At 46.8% G+C, this 25933-nt stretch overlaps 1 protein-coding gene and 1 long non-coding RNA gene across 2 annotated transcripts; one reads left to right on the top strand and one right to left on the bottom strand.

Moving 5' to 3' along the window:
* Positions 1 to 18536: 18536 nt before the first annotated feature.
* Positions 18537 to 20898, bottom strand: LOC136020882 (uncharacterized). Its single transcript, XR_010615538.1, has 3 exons — positions 20308 to 20898; positions 19302 to 19477; positions 18537 to 19203 (listed from the first exon to the last, which is right to left on the bottom strand). It is a non-coding gene; the product is annotated as an uncharacterized LOC136020882 (long non-coding RNA).
* SPINK2 (serine peptidase inhibitor Kazal type 2) lies at positions 20310 to 23621 on the top strand. The gene is made up of 4 exons (XM_065692509.1): positions 20310 to 20455; positions 20765 to 20802; positions 21074 to 21183; positions 23457 to 23621. Exons 1-4 carry the CDS (start codon positions 20407 to 20409, stop codon positions 23500 to 23502), a joined length of 243 nt encoding a protein of 80 aa, XP_065548581.1. The 5' UTR covers positions 20310 to 20406; the 3' UTR covers positions 23503 to 23621.
* The last annotated feature ends 2312 nt before the right edge of the window (positions 23622 to 25933 follow it).

Raw genomic sequence — 25933 nt, 5'->3', positions numbered from 1 at the left:
GATGGTGAGCTGAAACCCACGCCAATGGACAGAGGGCTCCTTGGATAGCTGTTGGCTGCAAGTCAAGAGGTAGCCGTGCCCAGCAGAGGGGTAAGAGAAGAGAGCTAGCTTTCACACCATTTGGAAGCTGTCAGCCAACAGGCAGTCCTGGGTGGAAAGGCCCTGGGAGTGATGCTAGAAGCCAAGCTGAAGGACCTGGCAGAGCACTTGCTTTGAAAACAGGGCAAACCGCATCCCGGTCTACATTGGATGGGTGGTCAGCAGAGCAAGAGGAGTTGCTAAAAAATCATGTCATCTCTCACCCACTGCAAGAATCACAGGGGTTTTCTAAACGCACCCATATTTGGGACTATTCTAACAATATTCCTGATTTTATGCTCTTTATCACTTACTTCTTAGCTTTGCTAAGATTTTCCCACGAGGCAACGTACCAATGGTGTTTATTAACATCCTGAAAGAAGATTTCTTATACCTTTCTGTGTTTAGCTTTTCCTCTGTGATTTCAAAAACCAAACACACTCTTTTCCTTTCATTGCAAGCAGGGAGCCTGGCATAATCATGGGACTCCAGAAACAGGGGCTTTAAATTGACTGCAACTTGTGTGAGCCCTGAAATGCACAGGCATTTCCCCCACATTTCTCCGAAACAGTGTTGTGTTTTATTCTCCTTTTTAACATAAACCAATGAGTAGGCTCCCATGACAGGTAGCAGCTGAGCCCATGTGGGCAAAGCTGAACAACCGGGCAAAAAGCTATAAGCATTTTTGCAGTCTGTTGATCAAGAGAACCGCTGGAATAAAGCCACATACTCCTTTACACTGCATCAGTATCTGTAGTTGGCTAAATCCCCTCAGTTCTCCCTCTGCCTTCACAGCCCCATTTGTAATACAGCAGTGTGATGCCATCCTCCATTCATGAGCATGATTTATAAGAGCAAGGGACTCTTATCCTTCTGCTTAGAGGGAAAGACCACCGCCTGCACACTGAACATGAAGTGAGTTTGACTGAGAAGCATGATTTATAAGAGCAAGGGACTCTTATCCTTCTGCTTAGAGGGAAAGACCACCGCCTGCACACAGAACATTGAAGTGAGTTTGACTGATGGATTAGTTTGCAGCTGGTTTTGTTCTCAGAAAACCTAGACATAGGGGCAAGTACTCTACTCTGATGTGTTAATATGGCACATGTATTTCTACCTTATTAGAACATTTGCCTGCAGAAGAACAATAAATTGAAACAATTGTTTGGATCTTTCTTCTTCTGGGCCATGTTATGTCAGAGATCTGCCTCATACTAATAAGATATATGTGACAAACACTACAGCTCCTCTGTGTCTATGGTCTCATTTATAACTAGAATAATCTTCACTATGCTGAAATTAAAGGAGATACTTATAATTTAAGGGCTGGTGCTCAGATCAGCATCCACCTAATGCAATACCAGCTACAGATTCCACCTCTCCCCGACAGTTTTGCAGACACATGCAATTTCACCCAAGAGTGCCATTTTCCTTAAAACATCAGATCTTGGAGCCTTAACTCGCTTTTTTGTTCTCCTTTCTTTTTGTTTTCCTTTTTGGGGTTCGTTTTTATTTTAACCCTTTTCAGTATGTTGCTGTCCAACAATATGTTGCTGCCTGCTTCCTGGGGAAGTTGTAGTAATACGTGGGTGATCATCAGCAATGACTGCATGATGTTCTAGAGGTAGAAGTCAGGTGAATGAAATGGGAAAAGGCAAATCCTGCCTCCCACAGAGCTGCAGGGATGGTCTCAAATGGGGATGGTAGCACAAGCCTCAGTTGCACTGATGTCACAAGCAGAATCACAGAATCACAGAATCCCAAGGGTTGGAAGGGACCTAAAAAGATCATCTAGTCCAACCCCCCTGCAAGAGCAGGGTAACCTACAGTACATCACACAGGAACTTGTCCAGGCGGGCCTTGAATATCTCCAGTGTAGGAGACTCCACAACCCCCCTGGGCAACCTGTTCCAGTGCTCTGTCACTCTTACAGTAAAGAAGTTCTTCCTGATGTTAACGTGGAACTTCCTATGCTCCAGTTTACACCCATTGCCCCTTGTCCTATCACTGGATATCACTGAAAAAAGCCTAGCTCCATCATCCTGACACCTACCCTTTACATATTTGTAAACATTGATGAGGTCACCCCTCAGTCTCCTCTTCTCCAAGCTAAAGAGACCCAGCTCCCTCAGCCTCTCCTCATAAGGGAGATGTTCCACTCCCTTAATCATCTTTGTGGCTCTGCGCTGGACTCCTTCAAGCAATTCCCTGTCCTTCTTGAACAGAGGGGCCCAGAACTGGACGCAATATTCCAGATGCGGCCTCACCAAGGCTGAGTAGAGGGGGAGGAGAACCTCTCTTGACCTACTAACCACTCCCTTTCTAATGCACCCTAAGATGCCATTTGCCTTCTTGGCCACAAGAGCACATTGCTGGCTCATGGTCATCCTCCTATCCACCAGGACCCCCAGGTCCCTTTCCCCTTCACTACTTTCCAGCAGGTCAACCCCCAACCTGTACTGGTACATGGGGTTGTAGGATGAGGGGGTCATTAAGAACAGCCAACATGGTTTTATGAGGGGGAAGTCATGTATGACCAACCTTATAGCCTTCTATGAGGAAGTGACTAGGTGGAGGGATGATGGTAGAGCGGTAGATGTAGTTTTTCTTGATTTCAGTAAGGCATTTGATACTGTCTCCCACAGCATCCTCATAGATAAGCTAAGGAAGTGTGGGCTTGACGATCAAGTAGTGAGGTGGATCGAGAACTGGTTGAAAGGAAGAAGGCAGAGAGTTGTGGTCAATGGCGCAGAATCTAGCTGGAGGTCTGTGACTAGTGGAGTTCCTCAGGGGTCGGTGCTGGGACCGGTGCTGTTTAATATTTTCATCAATGACCTGGATGAGGGAACTGAGTGCACCCTCAGCAAGTTTGCTGATGACACAAAACTGGGAGGAGTGGCTGACACACCAGAGGACTGTGCTGCCATTCAGCAAGACCTGGACAGGCTGGAGAGTTGGGCGGGGAGAAACTTGATGAAATTTAACAAGGGCAAGTGTAGAGTCTTGCATCTGGGGAAGAACAACCCCATGTACCAGTACAGGTTGGGGGAGGAACTGTGTGAGGCAGACAGAAACAGCTCGGGAGGAGGTCAGGGCTTTTTCCATGACAGCATTCAGATATCTTAGCTGAAAAAGTCAGGAAATAGCTGCTTTTTTACTGGGACAATTTGGGGTTTTTAATGGGACAAAAATCATGGGTTTGTTTTTGCATTCTTCTCATGCTTCACAGCTGTCAGCACCACAAAGGCACGCTCCCAACCCCTCAGTCCTATTGCCAACAGCCAGGGCAGTGGCAGGCTTCCACTGTAGTGTCTGTCTGGGAATGATGAAGCAAGAGCAGTAGGTTGTCACTAGGAGTAGGACATAACTATTAAAAGTTGCCAGCTCATGTAAGTACTCCATTGTCACTCATTTCAGCATGAAATTTGCTGTAAGGGCACAACTCGAGTGTTCTGGAACAATAATCTATGGTATTGCAATTCTTGAAGACCTCTTAATGAAGAGAAACACTTAAAATTAATACTTGGCTACTAGAGGAATTGGCTGATTCATCAGGACTTTATTACTGTTAACATCTTTCCCATGTGAAGTTTAATTAATGCCATGGGAGAATACAGAGTGACACAAGAAGTAGAAAGCCCAGAAATGTCAGAAGGGGCAGCAAGTCACCCCAGACTGGTCCTGGACAGGGACAGCTCATAGAAGGCAATGCCACAGATAGAGTGAAATAGCTAAAGGTAATTTTAACCTATTTTTAAAATGATTGGAATCTCATAGACAATGTCCTTTACATCAAGAGTTAACGTTTCAAAATAGCCCGGTAGAAACTAGGCCACATTGAAGATATTGAGAGATTAGATACCAGTTCTGGAAGATCTGTTCGTTTTCAGTAGATGGATAGTGGATGGAGTGAAAAAAGATCTGGAAACCTCTGAGTTCAGGATTTGGGCATTCTGGTGAATTCCAGTCTTCTTGAACTCCCTAAACTTCTGGAATTCAAAGTGGAAGGATGTTCAACAGCCAAAATTTTTTGTAGCAGTTGCTAATTTATTTATTAAGGGATTTTTTGCATTATTCTATTTTTTTTTTTTTTGGCTAGTTTGGCAGTTTTGTTATATATTGTTGAACATTTTAATACTAGATCTGTATGTGTTCAATACACTTAATTTCATCACAGAGTACACAAGTTTCTTTAAAATTCTGCTCGTAATTATGTGTCCTGGGCTCAGCAGCAGCAGCCATTTTTCTCCCTCTTAGTAGCTGGTGCAGTACTGTGGCTTTGACTTTCAGCCTGAGAACAACGCTGATAACACCGATGGTTTTAGTTGCTGCTCACTAATGTTCACTCTGACCAAGGGCTTTCTGAGTCTCGTGCTCTGCCAGGGAGGAGGAGAAGCCGGGAGGAAGCAGAGACAGGACACCTGACCCAAACTAGCCAAAGAGGTATTCCATACCACAGCACGTCATGCCCACTATATAAACTGGGGGCAGTTACCTGGAAGGGCTAGATCACTGCTCTGGTCAGGCTGGGTATCAGTTGGTGGGTGGTGAGCGGTTGTGTTCTCTTCCCTTGTTATTTCCCTTGTTACTATTATAGGTGGTAGCAGAAGTGGTTTGTGTTATACCTTAGTTACTGGACTGCTCTTATCTCAACCTATGGGAGTTACATTCTTTCTATTCTCCTCCCCATTGTCGGGAGCAGGGGGGAAGAATGGGGGAGAGTGAGAGAGTGGCTGGATGGTTCTGAGTTATGGCTGAGCTCAAACCACGACATTGTGAAGCAAGCAACATTTCCTAACAGTCTCCCAGAAAGAGCTTCACATTCAAAATGATTTGTTTCTGCAGCAACACTTGAAGCTGCGAGGGAACCCCTCAATATTTCTTTACCTTTGTTTTGAGAAAAGGACCCTGGCAGGTCCAATTTCTTCTTCTTGAGTATGTTCTTCTCCCAGTTTGTCAGTAGATGTTGGTGATCAAAAGAGAACACTGCTTACAACTACCGTTCCATTTGATTTGGTTACTGCCCCTCTACTCTGCTCTTGTGAGACCTCACCTGGAGTATTGTGTGCAGTTCTGGTGTCCTCAACATAAAAAGGACATGGAACTGCTGGAACAAGTCCAGAGGAGGGCCACGAGGATGATCAGGGGACTGGAGCACCTCCCGTATGAAGACAGGCTGAGGAAGTTGGGGCTGTTCAGCCTGGAGAAGAGAAGGCTGCATAGAGACCTCATAGCAGCCTTCCAGTACCTGAAGGGGGCCTACAGGGATGCTGGGGAGGGACTCTTCGTCAGGGACTGTAGTGACAGGACAAGGGGTAACGGGTTAAAGCTTAAACAGGGGAAGTTTAGATTGGATATAAGGAGGAAATTCTTTCCTGTTAGGGTGGTGAGGCACTGGAATGGGTTGCCCAGGGAGGTTGTGAGTGCTCCATCCCTGGTGGTGTTCAAGGCCAGGTTGGATGAAGCCTTGTGTGGGATGGTTTAGTGTGAGGTGTCCCTGCCCATGGCAGGGGGGTTGGAACTGGATGATCTTATGGTCCTTTCCAACCCTAACTATTCTATGATTCTATGATTCTATGAAGAAAGTGAAAGGGCTCTTTCATATTTGCATAGAGCCATAAAAGGGAAATAAGGACCAAGATAAAACCATGTATGCACAGAGATATGGCAGGACAGCATGTTAAATGGAACTGCTCTGGACAGTTGTGTGCTTCCTTCCTGAGCACTGCACTGAGCAACAACACTTGGTGAGGGGTTATGAGCAGAGCTGATGCCTAGATCCTACAGAGACTTCAGCCTACGATGGATCAAGTTCTCAAGTTCTCCCAGTCAATGCACCAATCTACAAGGAAATGAGTTGTACGCTGTGTTCAAATAAAACCGAGTCTCCTTTATCTTCCCCTGAACAGGATTGACACAAAAAGTAATTCTTTCTGATGACAAACTCTTAATTTGGTTCAATTACTTGCTGTATTAAATTGCTGAATCCAGTGATTTATTGATTTAGTCTTAATTGTGACCTTATTTTCATCCTTGTCTTGTTCCTCTTTAATTAGTTTCATGAAACTGTAATAAATTAGCCTAATAATGTGCTTGATAAGCACATACTCGCTCACTTTTTTCTTTTAGTAAAATCCATAAAGAGCATATGGGGCTGGTCTATCCCTTCAAGTCATATGAACATTTGATTCTGCCTAAGATCTAAAGCCCAGGTTCACAGAGGCAAGTAGGAGCCTAAAGCCCATGTTACTAGAACCTGCTCTCATTTTGTTATTATTTATTTTAATGAATTGGTGCCTTTTGCAGCCTTCCCTGCACAATCGAGGGGCCTTTTCTTGCTGAAGGTCCAGTGAGCCCAGCATGAAAAAATCAGTGCTGCTTTATTCGACACAGGACTTGGGCTTGTAGGTTACTTGTGTTGGCACTTGGTTGGCTCCCAGGCACCGCACAGTGCCACCACACAGAAAATAATGTCCACGGCTATTGCGTGCTCTCCGCAATCACACGCTACTCTAGGAAAGGTGCAAGTTCTGTGGGGAAACAGTCTAAGCACTCATGCCAGAAACAAGTCTGAACTTTATAGATGGGCTCATTATCAGAGCAAACCAAACTGCTCAGTCTGAAAGGTCTCTAATCCCTAATCTGTAAGAGCCCATTCCTATGTCTATGCTGCATTTCTGCACCAAATCAGAATGACTCCCAGTAAGCAGGGTTCATGAATAGCTCGTCTTCTTTCCACTTTACCGCTATTCACCAAAAAGGTTGGCTCCACTGCCTCTTGCCTAATACCTTATCACTGTATTGCACAAGCACTACATACCAAGACTCTGCATACAAAAGGCTGGGGACTGACTAGGACTTGCACTGTGTACTCCCAGAAGGCACTGGGACCTTCAAAGACAGCCTGGAACAGCAAAGCCCTGAAAACATCCTGTGCCTCCTGCCACCTGAAACCCACACTTCCTATTCTGCACGAAGGAGAGAATGCAAACAGATGTCTGTGCAGACATGCAGCCTAAATCCAGGTGCACACAAAGAAATGCTAAGTGAAGAGCAGTGCCCATAAGCATCCTTTATTCTTTGACTGCGTTAGCCTCTGACATGGGCTGTTTTCTGTGTCCAGAACAAACAAACTAAATCCATTAAAAGAAAGAAGGGAAGAAGAAAAATAGGAGAGAATAAGGTTCTTAAAGAGCTTCTTGAAAGAGAAATCTATGAATTGCTGCCAGAAAAGCTGTGTTATCATAGCAATGTGTATCTAACTGTGGAGTTTCAGTCATATTTCAAAAAGGGAGGGTGTTCATTAGCTTTTGTTCCAATTTGTTGTTTTCTAGTCCCTGGAGGAACCTTGTGTCAGACATCAATGCCAGAAATAAAACCAGAGAGTCAATGTCCCATCTTTTTCTATTAGTGTAATTCCACCGCCATGTGCTCCTCAGGCTAAATTCCAGCAAGATCTTCCTCTTCCCCCACCCCAAATGAGCCCTTAGCCTCACTCAGTTCTCTCTCCGTCTGACTGCCCAGTGAAAGACCAATTACTAGCAGAATGACCCTCAAATGCGTACTGAACAGGAAACCTAGCCGATCAACCAAGGCAGAAAACTGTCCAAACTACAGCCAGGGTTTTCTGCTCACTTAGAATTCTGCCTGGCACTGCTGAGAGCAGCCCAAACACATTCACATCACCCTGGTGCAGGAAGCACCTCTGCTTAGCAGAAGACAGTAGAAGAGGGTCAAACAGTGGGAAGTTGATCCCTGATGCAGGCACAAAATAAGAGACATGTTTGTGACAGTCTGCAAATGCACAGGTGGATCCGTACAGCCTGAGAACCAGCACTTGGAGGTTTTAAATCCAGACTGAGCCAGCACACACCCCTTAGGAGAACACCAGATGAGGAAGTCTCATGGTCCAGACCACTGCAGTCGTCTCAGTCCTTCCAGTCTCTGTCTATACAGCCCTCACAAAGCACCATGGCCATTTTTCTTCTTTTGAAAACTCTGTTTCTCATCTACATGGTATTCCTTTGTGATGAGAGAACTCCTGAGGTCCCTGGGCAGTGGCCACAGCCAGCCCTGGGAACTGGATGCAAAGGCTCGGCCACAGTCAGGAGTTTTGCCTTCCAGGCAGACAGTCACGGACAATTTAGCCCTTTATTACCATAAGCAAATGGTCATCTCCAGCAACAGAATGATCATGCTAAACACCATATTCAATTTGTGAGCCTCCCCAACAAACAAATCAATTACCACTCCTAGCTGGGATCATTACACAGCCTCGTTCCCTTCTGCATTGTTTGCTCAGTAATATTGCTCTGTGTCTTCATTGAACAGCAGTGATTTGGAAAGAAACAACCATAATTCATATTTCGAAAGTCGTCCTCCCATGTACCCATTCATTCACCATTCCTAATTAAGTTCATGAAAGATTAATTCCTTAATGATTATGATTTGTAATGTTAATTAATTAGCTGCTTTTCCATTAAGCATTCAGAGGTTTCCAGCATTACACTGATTCCTTAATGGCCTGTGGCAAAAAAAAAAGTGAGTAGTGTGCTTCATTCTCTTTGTCCCTGAGGCAAATTATCTGCTGCTTGGTCTTCCAGTCCATCTCCTTTCTCATTCCATGCAGAAATCTTTTCCTCTACTGCTGCAAATGTACCTGCTTTGCTCACTCATCTTTGTAAGAGGATAACATAGCCCAGGAACAGGTGCGGTTGACTCACTAAGGAAGGTGAGTCAACTACTTCCCTGGGGAGAAAGTACTTTGATATGAACCCCGGCTCTCTTCATGCTCCCCAAAGTGAGTAGACCTGCAACTGAAGAGCTGCCTAGCATCCTGCTACGCCAGAATGTCCCTTTCTAACATCCAGCTTGAGATGAGAATCCCCATGAGGGCTGAGATCTGCCTGATGCCACTGTCAGGGATGGTATCTATATTGCAATTCCAGTTAGTCTGCCAGGAGCTCCCTGCGACTTCAGCATCCTCGCAGTATCCAAGGCAGCTTCTTTTGCTCCTGGTGTTGACAGGCTTTGGAGGGTGCCCACAGCTGGTTTGCAAGCTCAGCCCGTCCTCTCTGCCCTGATGGCAGTGATAGAAGCTCCATTAGACACGAGGTTGAGGCTGCACTTTAAAGTGAAAGTTTCAATTTCTCCAAAACTTCTGGGCAAAGCTCTAGTTCTCAGCAATGGTCTTGGTTGGGTGCATGCTCCAGATGCGGCACCAAATGAGCACAGAGCACTGGGATTCCCCTTCTAGCCCTTACTGCATTTTGGGAGACTGAAACCAATGCCTAAGCTGCTCTGAGCAGTAGTCCCAGGCCCGAATACCTGCTGCATTATCTGTTCCACATCTGGTCGCTAGCTGTCTGTGGAATAAGCTTGCTGATATCTCCTAGAGACTGCAGAGGTTTCCATGTGTCCTTGTCAAGGATGGTCACCATGTGAATGGGCATGCAGAACACAGACACAGAAGGGAGTGAAGAGACAACTGAAACAGAGCATCAGTTCACATTTGAGGACTGCTGCACATCCAGTTCACCCACAAAGATTACCCTGAGATGCACAGAGAAGAGACCTTCCTTTCCTACACCATCCTGGAAGTATAGCAGAGTTTGGGACTTCTGTCCAGCCCTTCTTGGCCCCCTTCATGTGGCATGTGAGACTTTGCAGGTACTGGTCACCATCTGACCAGACTCAGAGCTGGGAGTAACAAAAGAAAGTCAGAGTTGAGTGGTTCAGCTATATCCCTGATGCTTTTCAATTGTCACTTTTAGAGGTACCCCTAAGCCACATTTCTTTCATACCACCATTCCCAAAACACAACACTTGGAGGGAATATCAGTAACTTTGGCCACCCCAAATGCAGCACACCTGACCCAAGGTTGAAGGGCCTTTGAAGAGGTCAGAACATATAGCCATGGAAGGGTGCAGTCTAGAGACCTTGGCTTCATCTCCACACTACTGCACACCGCTACTCATCATTCACATGATGGATGTACCCAAGGGTGCTGCTGCACAGGCCAGTTCACTCCTTGTCTCTCTACAGGCAGTATAGCAGCAGCCCTCAGGGCAACCTCAGCATTAGCCACCAGTTTGCTTCCAGAGCCTGATATATAAACCTAATAATGTGCAAGGAGTTATTGGGAATCACAGTAAAACAGAGTCCTCCTGGACCAATGCAAGTGTGTGAGGAGCTTGCATAGTACCACTTACCAGCAGGAAAAGCTCCATGCTAAAATAGTAGCAAATACATTAGTAAGAAGACACAACTTCTTTGTCCTTTGTACATGGAACGACTGCCATCAGCAGTTGTAGCTCCTCCCAAAGCACCATACTGTTATTATCCCGTCATTAGTTACTGCACTACACTTGGTTCCTACAACAAATCCATCTGATAACTTCAAGCCCTCCACCTGAAGCGCAAAGCTATCTGTACCAAGCAAAGGGTCCCCCCTGTGCGATAAGCTAAAAAGGAAACTCACCAGCTCAGATTCAGTTCTCCAAATAATATAAATGCATGTTTAAGAAACATGCTGTGAGACCAACATCTATTTTCCCCCTGCCTGTCTTTTCTGCAGGTTTTTCCACCATGCTCATTATCACAGGGTTAGTGCCTGCAAGCAACAGTGTCCCTAAATGTAGGAGAACTGGGGTTTACAGGACCCTGGGGTAATGGTAATGTGCCCACAGGGTACCATTCCCCAGTGTGGCACATATCAGAAGCACAACAAACATAGAAGGAACAGAGCTCTCTCATTTAGGCCACCTGGCCAGCATTTATTGCAGAGGGAAAACACCAGCAGTAATCTTGCATTTGCCAAAATGCAGCTTATGAAATATTTCCTACCTAATTACTGTCCTATACATGCATCTCTGATCACAAACACCAGCGAAAGCCAAAATCAAGGGGATAAAACAATACCACAAACCACACACATTGTTTCTGATGGTGCTCAGTGAAGAGCAAACCAGTTGCAGCACACTGCAATCCCTATGCAGGCACTTTTATTACAGCAGTAAGTGCTTCCCAGTTTAAACATGAGGTGTTTGGATGATTCCTAGTAAAGCTAGCCTGTACTGAAGCATGCGTGCCTCAGGACAGCCACATCAGCCTGGTGAGATTCTTGGTGGCTAGGGAAGCTGACAGGCAGAAAGTTCTCCTGTCAACATCATATGCATCTGCCAGGAATTCTGCACATCGGCTGGTGGCAGGGACACACGAGGAGCTGAGCTGAGCCACCTCTCCAGATCACCTCAGGTGACCTTTCAGTTTAGATGCTCCCTGTCACTCCAAGTGAACCTTGCCCCTGTGCCTGGTTCCTATCAGGAAAAGCTGAACAACTCAAAGCATTTATGTTCTTCTCTTCCTACCGTCATTACTGCCTGGTGACTCACTCCCAAGTATGCCCACAACCTGCTAAGCCACTGCTGCTGGAAAGCCCTGCCAAACACAACACTGCAGCTCAATCAAAATAAATACCACCTGTCTCCTTCCTCCCCTCGAGCACCAGCACAGGCAAACCTGTGAGCAGGAGGGATCCCAGCCCTCCAAAACAGAGCTTAGAATGAGACGGAGCAGACAAATCCTGTATGAATCAGCAGGGGAAAAGAGAAGGGAGTCAGCTAGGAATGGCCCTTGCTGCCCGCTACCAGTCCTTGCTCACAGGGATCTGAAAGGCTGAGTGAGGTCTCGCATGCTCTTGACATCCTCACGTCCTCATTCCTGTGCAGCCCTGTCACTCAAGAGGCACTGACAATGTATGTTGGAGCGCCCAGCCCAGTGGAATGGGCAGATTCATACTGACTTATAGCTGTCTCCAGCATGGCAAGTAAAGGAAGCAGTTGTACGTTGCTGATGCTGCAGGGATGAACACACTACATTGCAGTACAGTATCATCCAGCTGACGGTATATATGGTCCATTCATCCTAATGGGTGAATGGTGTGAACACAAAATGTTGCAGACAAAACCAGTCATTCGAGCAGGGAACACAGAGCGCATACTGTGAGCAAGGCTGCCACCGCATGGTACAAGGACAAGCTTGTAGATTCCTTGAGCCAGAGCACCATCCTCACACCTCCAACCAGCCCTTACCTCATTAACCAGCTATGGCCAAATCTTGATGTCTTAGCTGGACCAATTCATTTGGGCAGGAACTGTCTCTCTTGCACCTTTGTCTCCCCCACAAGTCATTAAAATCTCTTGAGAAGAAACCACCAGAGCGTGCAAAGGAGGGATTCCCTAAGGCACTAATGAGATCTGGCCGTTCTCACTAAGGAATTAAGTGAACCAGGTCAAAAGTACCCCACAGATCAGAAAAGTCCAGGCTCAGCTGAGCCTGAGAGCACCAATAGACAAAAATATATCAGGCTCTTGCAGTTCCTGAACTCATATTTGCTTGTGAGCATGGAACTAACCCAAAAGTATGATACTTCCAATAACAGCTGGGGAGCCTCGGCTTCTCATGTTGAAGCTTAGAGCAGGTCATGTAACTGTGATTCTGCTCTGCAGTAACAGGACCATCTGCAAAAGGGAGAAAATAGTATTTCTTCATTCTTCAGCCCTTCAAAATATCCCCCAAACACACAGGGGAGAGAGGAGCTGAAAATCCAGAGGAAAACTGAGATTTTTCTATTACACATGAGAATTGCCTTTGTTGTTGGAAAAGAGATCATGCAGCTAAAAACCACTATTTCTAACACTACTTAAAAACAAGCTTTGTCTAGAATGCAGGCCTAACAACACAAATCCCGTATGTAGGATACTGCTCCAAACGTAGAGACAATAACAGCTAAAGAAATCACAGCTTTGTGATGGAGGAGTATGGGCCAGGTCAAGCTGTAAGAGGGTAAGGAGAAAACAAAGCTGAGATTTACCTGCATCACCCTCAAGTACAGGCAGCATTTTGGGCACTCCTGCCTTTTGCAGGTCTTCCATCCAGCAGCATCACTCAGAAATGCCTCCAACAAGTCCAAGGCTTTGCCACCTCCTCCTCCTCTTTTTGCTGTTCTCCCTTGACCAGTGGCAGGTTTCTAGTGAAAATACAGACCCCACAGCAGCAGCTGGCGGTGGTGCAGGCAGTAAGATGCACACACACACTGTGAGAGACAGGTGGACATTAAAGAAGATACCTCTGACTTTTCAAAGTGCCTTTCCATACAGAAATAAGACAAGTACCGCTAGTATTAGTATTGGACCAACTCAATTTGAAGCACTGTGACAATTAAGTAGCAGCTTTCCTTCCATCCCCGTGGACAATTTCACAGCTGAAAACAGTTCTTGCTACCCACCAGCCTGGCTGTTGCTCTATAGCTGCAGATCATCTACAGGGTTTAGCCTTAGCACGCAGAAAAAGGTGAGCAGCATTCTGGGCAGGTTCTCTTAACCCTGTCTCCTTCTGCAGCTTAAGCAGTTAAAAGACGTTTTCACAGCCTTGAGAGTCAGTCTTGAGAGTTTCTGCTCTTGACAAAGCTTCTGACACAAGAAATGCCCCTGGAACCAGCCACCTCCCACCAAAGTGGCTATGGTCCCAGGGCAAATCACTAAGACAAAGTAATCCTCTCTAGCAGGATGTGTGGCCCTGCTCTGCAATGCATCATTAGAACTAGCACACACAGACAGCAGAAGTCAAAGTCAGCACCTGCAAATCTGTCTACGACAGATTGAGTAGATAGATGTGCTTAACCGAGCTCAAAATTACAGCAGAAAATAAACACTTTGGGAGGAGGGAGAAAAGGAAAACTCTGTTGGCATCTGCCCATCAGGACACCCCTTCAGGAGTTTTCTGGAGGTTCCAGGGGCTACAAGAGCCCTTGTTCAAGACTCAGGTATCACAGCAAGCCACATACCTTTCTCTGCCAGGCAGAAGGCAGAGAGATGGAGAGACATGGATTTGATGGATGGACTAACCGGTGGATAAGGAATGGGCTGGATGGTCACACTCAGAGAGTTGTGATCAGCAGTGAGATGTCCAAATGGAAACCAGTGACAAGCGACGTTCCTCAGCGGTCAGTACTGGGACTGGTGCAGTTCCACATCTTTGACCTGGACAGTGGGATTGAGTGCACCCTCAGCAAGTTTGTCAGCCACACCAAGCTGTGTGGTGCAGTTGACACACTGGAGTGAAGGGATACCATCCAGAGGGGCTTTGACCAGGTGGAGAGATGGGCCCATGCAACCATCAGCTGCAACAAAATTCAACAAGGCCAAGTGCAAGGATCAGGGCAATCCCAAGCACAAATACAGGCTGGGCAGAGAATGGACTGAGAGCAAGACTGAGCTTTGAGCAACCTGGGCTAGTGGGAGGTGTCTCTGCCTGTAGCAGGGGGTTGGGACTGGATGAGCTTTAAGGTCCCTTCCAACACAAACCATTCTATGAAGGATGTTGCTTTGTTCTGTGATAATGACTGACAGCATGAGCAGATCCTCCAGAAGCATACAGGCAACTCACAACAGCCTTTTCCCCACTTTTAGGGGTTGCGCTCCCTAAAGGTCAGCAACACTCCTTAGGGCCATAGTATGCTGCAACACGTGCAGCCACTATGAGAAGCTCACCCTCCCCTCCAGAGAGCACCCCCCATGTTACACACAGATGGGAGGGAGCCAGGGGGATGTAAAGTGGGCAGTTGGCCAGCCAGTAAATTCATTTCAAAGGCAGGCAGGTGATAGATGGGGCTCATGTAGGAAACAGGCAAGGATAAATTGCCCATCTGTGACTGATACAGCAGAGAACAGCACAGGATGGAGCAAAATGAATGGATGCGGAGGGATCAAGGAAAGAAAGACCGAGCTGTGTGTACATAATTGAATCCCCGAGGCCTGGATCCTGTCTTTTGGGCTACGTGGGATTGCAAATGTATGAGCACAGCTCGGCTGAATGATTCATGGGCTGCGTGTGACAGATAGGACCCCCTGAGCAATCTCTTATTGCTGTGGGGGTGGGATTGCCACTGACAGGATGGCGAGGGAGTATGATGAGATGAGGAGCTTCCTCCACATCTTTCTGTGCACATTTGAACCCAGCCTTTACAAAAACAGCCTGGAGGAGTCTACCAAAATTAGAGGTGATGCCACAGCTCAGTGCCTGGGACTTGGCCAGGGCTGCAGCTTGCCGACGGGAAGCAAGCTCCCCTGCATAACAAACCCAGACTTAAACCAACAGCTTATTAACCTGCTTGGTGCTCACTTCTTCCCCCGTTGCTACAGAGACTAAAATGGTAGGAAACCCAGCTCTTTGCCCTCTGTTCTTCTCTGCCCTGCTGCTGTACCAGGTTCAAGTTGGCAGAAATGGCTAATTAGCAAGCGCCAGCCATTTCTAGGGCATTCCCAGTCTCACCAGAAGCAGGAGCCCTCCAGTGCCTTAGGAAAGAATCTCAGTGGTGGTGTACTGAAAAGCACCTCAGAAGCACTTTTGATTGTCCCCTGCTATGTTCCTTCAAGGGTGTTGCTTGCTTTTACCCCAGTAATTACTCAGGTGGAAAGACAAGCTCCAATACTTACGGCAAGAGATTCACACGTATGGCACGAGTACAGGTGGGATGTGCCAGTCACCATGCCCTGCCAGACAGCCTGAAGCAACACAGGCAAGCTACTGCTTCCTTCAGTGGATGCAAACATCCTCCCCATATGACTAGGGGACTGCAGGATGTGCATGCCTGTAGCATCCTTCTCACCGGCCTCTGCTCTCCAAGAGTTATGGCCAAGAGAAAACTAGAGCAAATGCATAACCAGACTTCTCCTGTGCCACCTTCCTGCCTGCAGCAGCCTGCAGGAACCTATTCAAGTGGGAATTTTCATGCTCTGAAACTCTATTTTTTTTTTCTTTTGCTTTAAAACTTTCAGCATCCATCACAACCTGCGGCAAAGTGGATCTTCCACTGCTGAATCCTCCAGTTTAAGGTAGCAAGCAATCCAGTCCCTTAGCCCCAACCTTCCTGGCACCTGGACCTTTCCCTATATCTGCTTTAAGCAGCTGAGGTGATAGATCAGCTTTCTTTTGAGGCTGTAAACTAAATTTATACCGAGAACTGATGTCTCTCTGCTTCTTCCCAACTTGCCTTGCCACCTAAGCCCCTGGTGCTCTTGTGCTTGAGCAAAGCTATCCGCAGCCTGACTCCCTCTTGGCAAAGAGACTCCATTTCACTTAATGGTGAAAAATAGCTCTCCCCTTGTCCCATCTTCATGAAATAATGCGGGTTTTTATTAGGCTCGGTGGCCTTACTCTCTGAGGTGCTGGGAGAGGCCCAAAGTAGATGTTAATCCACTACTGCAAATGTTTTCCATGAATCAGAGAATGACAGAGAATACTGCTAAGGTTTATAACGCACATCCCCACCCAATTTTTCCAGAAGGTAGAAGAGGAAGGAACATATTGAAGCCCTTCCTACTGCAATGTGGGCATTTCTGTGCTCCCAGAAATTGCCTCTTAGATGTTCCTGAGGACCCAGCAAATAACAAACTATTGTCCCTTCAGCTTTGGCATACCCATCCTGGCAGAGGTGTGCCAGCCAATCCCTTTTTCCCAACCTTTAATACCTGTGTTAAGGTGTTTTGTTGGTATTGACATGTTGCAAAATGATAGTAGCAAAAGCTCCTGGGCTGTCTTTCACTTGAAGCCTTCATCCTTCCAGTGCCTGATACCCACTGATTTCAGGAGGATAGGCAGCATAAGTAAATGTGATATGAATCAGCAGGTGAAAGCTCTTGAATGTATTTCATGGACATGGACACAGAGTTATAGCAGTGATGGCTGGAAGATAATTCTGTGTCTCCGGCCCAGGAAAAGGACCACAGCCAGCAGCAGATCACCCAAGTTGTAACGTTGTCTAGCTGAGTCTTGGAAATTCCCAAAGACAAAGATGTCAGAGTCCACATTTTCTTTCCAAGTCTTGGACACATTTTCTTTCCAAGAAACACCAAGAGTGGGGCAAATTCCGTTTTCACAAGGGGACTCAATCGCTTAAAATGAACATCAGAGGGGGATGAAGGGATTGAGAGCAGCCCTGAGGAGAAGGGGTACTGGTGAATGAAACGCCGAACATGAACCAGCAACATGTGCTCACAGCCCAGAAAGCCAACTGTATGCCAATTGCAGCTCTGGAGTCCTCAGCACAGGAAAGACATGGACCTGTTGGAGCAGGTCCAGAGGAGGGCCACAGAGATGATCAGAGGGCTGGAGCACCTCTCCTATGAGGAAAGGCTGAGAGAGTTGGGCTTGTTCAGCCTGGAGAAGGCTCCAGGAACACCTTATTGCAGCCTTTCAACCCTTACAGGGGGCTTATAAGAAAGATGGGGATAAGCTTTTTAATAGGGCCTCTTAGAATAGGACGAAGGGCAACAGTTTTAAACTAAAAGAGGGTAGATTCAGACTAGATATAAGGAAGGAATTTTTTACAGCGAGGGTGGTGAGACACTGGCACAGGCTCCCCAGAGACATGGTAAATATCCCATCCCTGGAAATATTCAAGGTCAGGTTGGATGGGGCTCTGAGCAATCTGGTCTCGCTGAAGATGCCCCTGCCCACTGCAGGGGGCTTGGACTAGATGACCTTTAAACGTCCCTTCCAACCCAAGCCATTCTATGACTATGCAATGGCATTTATCATTCTTTGCCTAAAAGCTTTTCATAGAACCATAGAATCATAAAATGGGGACTGCAGTTCCAACAAATTACAGCTTCCAAGCACAGAAGGTTATTCCACTAAGCACAAGGCAGAAACGGATCTTCTCTGTAGGGATGTAACCTCTAATTATATATTGCTCCCTGCAGCCTATACACCAGGATCATTATTATTTTCCATGTTTGTTAATCAACTACCTGATGTTAACAAGAAGATAACTTCTAGGAGATATGCAAATAATGCTGCAATTTTCCTTCCCAGTGACTCAGCATTCATATCAGAAATGTGTCAACAGGATACAAACGCTATTAAGAAGACCTCTGCGTAATTGTCTTCTTCCTCGCCTCCAGTTCTTAATAATTCATGGAAGAAAATGTGCATTTTCTAATAGCTATTCCATCTTGCCAGAAGAAAAGTTCTTTAAGTTATCTTTTAGTCTGTTTCAAATACCATTTCCTTCATTTTCCCCTCTCTAAAGACCTGTCTCTATTTTATTCAAATCAAATAAGGCAAAGTTAAACGCTCTCAGTGGAAAGAACTCAAACAAATGAAACTAAATGCTTTCAGCACTGAGGAGGTCGGACTGGCACCAAGATACGAGTGTCATGCTGAGAGTTAATAAAGCACCTGCAGATTACTTTTCCATATTTTCTCTGCAGTATCAAGGGGAAGCATCCAGGACAGAACACAGGGCTGAGAATGAGTTCCTGTTACTGCCATGGAGTAACAACTGAAGCGATGTTAAACCAAAGTGGTCCCATACACCCTGTTTGCCTGGGATCAAGTGCAACGAATCGAAAAGCATGTAATTAGCTCATTGGAAAATTCATCAGTGTGGAGAACGTTTTATTAGGGAGGCAGCCATTCTCAGGTGACATGGTGACAGTTCACATCCATCTTGTGCTTGCTGTGTTGGAGCTGCTCAGGAGAAAGCTTGTCCGGGCTACCAACAGCTGGGGCATTGAGCTTTTCCTTGGCTCGTTGTGGTTGGGTTTTTTTCTCCTGTGCAAACACAGCTTTAAGCAAGAGCTTTGCACTTAGCTGTTTAGTAAAATGAACTTAAGAAACAAACAACTTAAGAGATAACTCCTACCCTTGGTTTTGCTTTCCTCACCTTCAGCTGGCACCTTTTCCTTTGAACATCACACCTTCAAGAAGCAAGGAAATCCACCCATCTAATTCTCCAGTATTTAACCCCTGATGCTCCTTCCTGCTTGGAAAACTCCCTGGGAGATAAAGGTCTCCCAAGGATGGCAAACCCATCAAGCTCCCCACCAATAACAAGGTAACAGAAAAGTGGCCTTAACAGGCAAAGCTAGGGAAGGAGATCAAGCAGAGAGAAATGCCTCTCTACGTGCTTCACCAGCCACAACACATTCTGACTGGGCATCTTGTTTAAAACAGCCAAGCCAGAGGCTTTTGCTTGAAACATCTCTTGTGGTGGGTAGCAGTTTCAAAGGTGGGCTCTGAATGGGAATCTAGCACTGCAATCCATTCGCAGAGGTTACCTGGGGGAATAAGAACATATTCAGCAGATAACACAATAACCTCCCTATGATGCCGTGCAGGCAGGGCATGCTCAGAAACACACAGAAGAAGGACATGCCAGGTTGGATAGGACTTTGAGGAAGCTGGTCTGGCGGAAGTTGTCCCTGCCCATGGCAGGGGAGTTGAAACTGGATGATCTGTGAGGTCCCTTCCAACTCAAGCCATTCTGTGATTCTGTGATGACTTGGAGGCTGACACAGAGGCGAGAAGGATGTGTGATGCCTGCACAGGTACCTACACAGAACATATCAAAACACTTGATGGGTCCAAACCCCAGCCCACACGCACAAGCGTAAGCTATTTTACAAGAAACCCAGACCCTAGATTTTAGGAAACTGCATCAAAACAATTCCAAAACCAGTCTCTGTACAAAGCTAACCACTCTTATTAGGGACTAACCGATGAGATGCTCTGGAAAGGGCAGTGCAACCGAGACACCCAGCCATGCCGGCAGGACAGCATGCTGAGCCATTCCAGCCCCCACTGGCCTGGATTCCCATGACTCCGGATGAAGGCAGGTTGGCGTTATTACTGGGGCCATATCAACTCTTCTTCTTGATCAAAAGCACTCACAGCTCAGCACAAGCCATCCCATGTCACTTTACAAGACAGGGGCTATGACCTTAACAGCCACATGGCACTGCACAAGCATATCCAACTTCCCCATGTTGCCCATGACACCCTGCAATCAGCACTCAGCTCTAATGAGGTGAAGTCAACCAAGAAAGCCTAGGGAATGCTGGAATCCCAGCCTTTTCACCCAGTGAGCGTGGTCCCAGCAAGGTTTCTGCGCTGCTCTGTGCATCGCAGCAGCAGGGCTTGGTAAGTTGCTAACTACTGGTTATTTTGGGGGTTCGCCATGGAAATGACAGGGACAAGCAACGCCGTGGGGACCCACTAGCAGGGCAGGCACGGACTTCTTGCAGAGGACAGCATTCGGGCACCTTAACCCGCATCCCCAACCCAAAACAGAGGGTCCTCATCCCTTCTCCTCCCCGCTGGTGGCGCCTGTGCCCTCCACAGCCCCACCGCTGGGACCACGGCCCATCCCAGCCCCACGGTACCCGCTCTCCATCCTCAGCCCCAGCGCCCGGTGCTCCCGTGCTCCGCCGCGGCCGTTGCTCCCCGCGGCCCCGCCCACTGCCGTTAGTCCGTCCGCTGCCATGGAGGTGCCGGTGCCGCTCCTGGTGCTGCTGCCCACCCTCCTCGCCGGTACAGGGCGCACGGCGCCGGGCTGGGGTTGGCGGGGGGGAGCCGGTGCTGGGGAAGGGGGCTTGTTCTGTGCCCCGTCAAGGCGAAGGGGAAACTTAGTCCGGTACCGGGCACCAACCGGTGTGGGGGCGCAGCAACGGAACCTAAGCGGGTATCAGCCATCGGGGCAGGGCGGAGACCCGGCGCAGGACGGTGCTGGGCACTGGCCGGTCGGGGACGGGACCGCTGGCTGATACCGGCTGGCCCCGGGGGAGGTCGGGGGTAACGCGGGAGGGACCAGAAGCCGTTAACGCCGTTCTCTCCCCGCAGGGCTCCTGTTGTGTCCCGGCGCCGCCGCCAGCGTCCCGGTGAGTGCAGTCCCCGGGCAGGGCGGCCGTTGCCCAGAGCCCCGGGCTAGGACCGCGGAGCCGGCGCCCGCCTGCCCTAGAGAGCCCCATCCCCTATCAGCCCCACCTGCGGCTGCCGCCCGGGACGGTTCCTCGCCGCCCGTGTGTCCCGCTGCCTCCCGTGAAGCGCCGGTGTTTCTCAGAAGCCCTCAGATCAGGCGCGGACGGGTGACCTGTTTCAAATGGTGTTTCAAATGGTTTCTTAATCTTCTTACGTACCTGTCTTCCCTAGCCTGACTGCAAAAAGTACGGCGTGATTGGATGCCCAAGGCACTACAATCCTGTTTGTGGGACCGATGGAGAAACCTACTCAAACGAGTGTGTGCTCTGCTTTTCCAACAGGTAGCCACCTAATTGACACCCTAACCTGGCCTAACATAACCTTCCCTTCCCTCTATGTGAGCCACATGCTCACATTATCCACCTGACAGCCAGTTAACTGGTAGATTGCTGACATTAGCTGTGCCTCCTCAATGGCTGATCCCTTGCACCAGCTTTTACCCTGATACCTGTAAATGCCTTATATTGGATTCAGTTAGCTGGGAGTACTCAGCATTCACTTCTGTAGGTCCTAAGGAGGAGCATTTCGGAGGGTGTTTGTGGTGTTCGTACAGTGCCACTGTGTGAACCATTAAATATAAGGCCGGACTATTCCACACCCTCCACCAAAACCCATGAAAGATCCCACCCAAAAGGCAGCTTTTACCACAAAAATGTTTATGTTCCAATCTCCTGTACTTCCTTTCACATGTCAAATGTTAGGAGAAAATACTACTTTGCTACTCAGATTGCCTAAAAATGAAGAGAAATCATAGAATCATAGAATAGCTAGGGTTGGAAAGGACCTCCAGATCATCCAGTTCCAACCCCCCTGCCATGGGCAGGGACACCTCACACTAAACCAACCCACACAAGGCTTTATCCAACCTGGCCTTGAACACCGCCAGGGATGGAGCACTCACGATCTCCCTGGGCAAATCTCACCTGTTATTTGACAGAGGGTATTTTATTCTTTAATAATTCAATAATTTTTTAAAAAATTGAAAAAATGCAGCTTTGAAAGGGTGTTCATAGTTATAAGCAATGGTCATTTCATTTCAGGGATTCTAAGGTACATTCCATCACACTCCTTAGGAGGGGAGAACAAAGAGATCATGCTGCTCTTCTATACAGGCTGCATGACCAGTAGTTGCTGAGATAGTGTCATGTGGTGATGCAGGAACAGATGTAGGGACAGATAGTGAATTATAACACAGTCATTTCTAGTTAAACTTAGGTGATTCTTAACAGTCAACTTGCAGGTCACTTCCAGCCATGTTTAAACCCGTTAAAGGACTTTTTAGAAGGCATTATGGCCATCATTCAATGATGACCAAGAGAGGACTGTCCATGGGCTCTGTTAGCCTTGCAAGACCATGCGAGCACCTGGAGAGCCCCACATGCATCCACAGTACTGCAGGAGAGGTCACTGTGGCTGATCTGTGATAACATGAGACACCTGAAGCAAAGGTGCAGCACAAACCTTGCCCATCCTGGTTCTCAGTGCACCCTGTAAGACCAAAGCTGGTTTTCCTCTCTGCCTTTTGGGGTGGTTTTTTTTGAAGCTTAGATATAATCCATCCTGAAGTGAGTGCTCAATTGCAAATCCCAGGTCTCTTCCATACTTAGTGTCCAGTAGCAGTGAGAACAACTGACCTTAATTTAAGCCTAGCCTGGCAGCACCACAAGCTCATTGGAAACAGACACAGCAGCTTGAGCGCTGAACCTCTGCAGGGTTTAGTGCAAGGGCTGTCCTTCAGACAAGACTTTCCCTGACATCTTTAAGTGTGTTTTACATCTGCTGGGCTTGGTTTTTCCTTTCATATTCCCAATTCACTCCACTGCCTTCTGGTAAAAAGATTCCTGATACAACTATTAGTACAGCTTCTGGGTAATCATAAGCCTCTTGAATTTCATGAGGAATAAACCAGCTTGATCCTATTAAGACAGGGAAGTGAACTGGAGATCTAGGGCAGTTTGCATTCCATCGCTTTCTTTTTGTATCTGCACTTGCCTGGTAAACTGAGATTTGCAAATGGAGCACCCCAAAGTATCGTGTACAGAACTTCAAACATGAACAAAATCTAGCTAAAACTAAAGAAAGCTTGGCCAAAATTTCCTTAAGGACTCCAGCATTCAGAGAAACACACATTCAAATGTTAGTGAAGCCTGGGATTCCAGGGGGAAAATTTGCAAGCATTAGAACTGGTTCCTACTTCAGGGACTGGGAACTTTGACTTGCTTTAGTGCTTTGTAACAGAGACCTTACTCCTCATGGCGAGATTTGTCTTGTGGTTTGAACCTTCTGATTTGCAGATGGCTTTATCAGGTTTTTATAGGTAACAAAATCTGAAGTGAGTCTGTTTCTGGTAAGTTACTCACTCCGTGTGTGTGTGACGCATAGATCATTGCAATTCGGTTACTTTGTGGTGATGTTTGCAATACGTGATGCAATTAAATGCATCATTGCATTTAATTGAACACATAGAAAAACATAAGAGGTTTGCTCTATAAAATGCCTGTGGACATTCAAGTGTAGTCCTTCTCTTCTAAAATGTTTTTTCTTCTACTTGCAGAGAAAATAAAAAGGATGTCCACATTTCCAAGAAAGGAAATTGCTGATCTGGCAGGTGGCCACTCTTCAAGAAAATGAGGACACAGTCCTCAGTGCTTTGAGGAAACAATGCTTTAAATGTACTTTCCGTGTAGCCTGTCTGAATAAATAATCTTGCCTGTTAAAAGTACTGTTACTGTATTAAAACCAGTGTTGACAAGCACAGCCATAGTACACTAGTAACCTGAAGCCCAATTTATTTTCCCATGCAAGGCAGACCATAGGGTAAGAAAGAGACGTGCTGTCTGTATACCAGCAGCTCACTTGTCTGGAGAAGGAAATGGATGGGTACCCAGCGCCATTCCCACAGCACCACCAAGGAGGTCGCAGCACCTCTGTCACAGGCAGTGCTGGCAGCAGCCATTGCTCTTTGTTTCTGGGAGGCTCTGAGCGCTCAGGTGCCAGTGACCCCAGGGAAGCCACTGGAGGGGTTTCATGTGGTGGCTACCAAACTGGTGACAGCAACTCTGCCCCGGGCTCCCTACTGGCAGAGGGCAGTGATCAGGGCACCTTCTGCCACAAGTAAGGGCTGTTTCAGAGTGCCCAACCCTCTGGGCTCTGCTCCCTGGGGCACCGGTGTCACCACCCTGGGCTGGCATCCAAGAGCTACTTCCCATGGCAAACATTAGAGCAAAACCTGAAAAGACTCATGCAAAAGGGTGCACCCCAGAGCAGGTCTGGTGGGCCTTCTCCAAGGCGGGTGTGTGAGCACTGGGGTCTGGTTCTTTCTTAGCACTTGTGCACATGGGCACATAGCTTTCCTTATGTTTGTTCCCTTCTGTTCTGCTAAACATGTGTTTTCTGCATGTTGCTTGAAATGAATTTTATTTGGGTTGTCTTACCGTGTGTTAGTAATACACAGATGGCTTCTATCTTTGACTGAAGCCAAATGGCACCTGCTGTAGCCCTGACCACAGACAAATGCCTTTGTCAGGCTTTGCTGGGCAGCAGCAGCTCAGGCAGAGATGTACGGCACACTTCATAGCTGATCAACATTCACAGGTCAGTGACTTTGGGTCTGAAAAAAAAACAGTGCTTTTGGTTTCTAGATCCTCTAAGGGGTTGAAGCTATCCTTATGTTCCAGCACATGGCTGCTTTCATTTCCTTCATGCAAAGACTAATCATTGACAGAGAGATGTCCTGTGTGGCACAACTGGAGGGCTGGAAGTTTAGGGTAAAGCAGTAGCGTGAAGACATGAATATGAGGATGGAAAAGAAAGATGACCAGTGCCTCCCAACAAGGTATCAGTTGTGGATAGAAAACTCAACTTCTCTATTGGTGGCAAATCCATTGGAGAAAGTTGCTGTGTGCTCCCAGCTATCGTTTACACATCCAGATATGGAAATCTTTGCCTTTTCAAATAGCACCGGATGCCACAGCAGTTGTGTGCTATGCTATGAGTTAACAACTGGATGGAAACAATAAGCTGTTTCTTTTATTTCTATGTTGATAACTAATCGTGCTACAATGAAAATTAAACAACTCCAGTTGTAGAAATGTTCTTTCCGTATTTGACAAAAGCATGCATTTTACTTTCTTTCAAAACTCAGGAAAAAATATCTGGTTTTGTAAACACCACTATATGAAACAAAACCAAATCAAAAATAGCATGTAGGACAGTTATAATCACATTATTCCTAGCATATGAACGCTTAAGATATACCTTAGGGCTGGCTTTAAAATCTTTCTGGGTTTATGCATATTAGAAATGTGGTGAATTCAGTACCGTGTGTACTCACCAAAACTGCCCCAACATTTTTGGTTCATTTTCTATACATTAAAAAATTCAGGCAATTCCCACAGATAAATATTGACAGCAAGATTTGTGAAGAAATGCAGGTGTATGCGTGTCACAGACCCTACTTCTTTCTAGTCTTACCCCAAACAAGATACCTCTCAATCAGCAGAGTCACTGCGTTCTGGAGGTGTGCTGCTTGGAGGGAAAGGTGATCAGGCAGGCTCAGAGCCTGCCAAAGCACCCAAGCCATAGCCATAGCAAGCAATGCTGCTATGGCCACATTGCACTGGGTCTAACAACCCTCCCAGTCATGGTACCCAGAGCTCCTTGGGGCAGGTGGCGTTAACTTTTCCATTAAACCAAGGTAGAAGTATTTCTTTTCACTTGAGGTTATTTCTCTTTTAACCCTTTTACATTGCTCTTCTTACAACAATAAATAAAATCACCAAAAGCAGGACTTGCCCAGAATCTCCTTGTTTTTGTAAGCCTCTTTCAACCTGACTTCTGTTTTTATGTATGTTACTGTTACTCGCCTACCAGGCAAACTGTTTTTTGGGTGGAACAATGCTGAAATTTGTTGCAACTGCTGTGGCTATGTTGCCCAACTTCCCTTTTGCTCTCTGTTGTCACATTTTAAATGGTTCTTTATAATAAGTACTTTCTTAACTGACTAAATTCCCTACCCTCCCACACATGGAA

The sequence above is a fragment of the Lathamus discolor genome, chromosome 1 (assembly GCF_037157495.1).
Source record: "Lathamus discolor isolate bLatDis1 chromosome 1, bLatDis1.hap1, whole genome shotgun sequence".
Taxonomy (NCBI): Eukaryota; Metazoa; Chordata; class Aves; order Psittaciformes; family Psittacidae; genus Lathamus; species Lathamus discolor.
The sequence above is the reverse complement of the archived record's forward strand: the minus strand, read 5'-3'. Positions and strand labels throughout refer to the sequence as shown.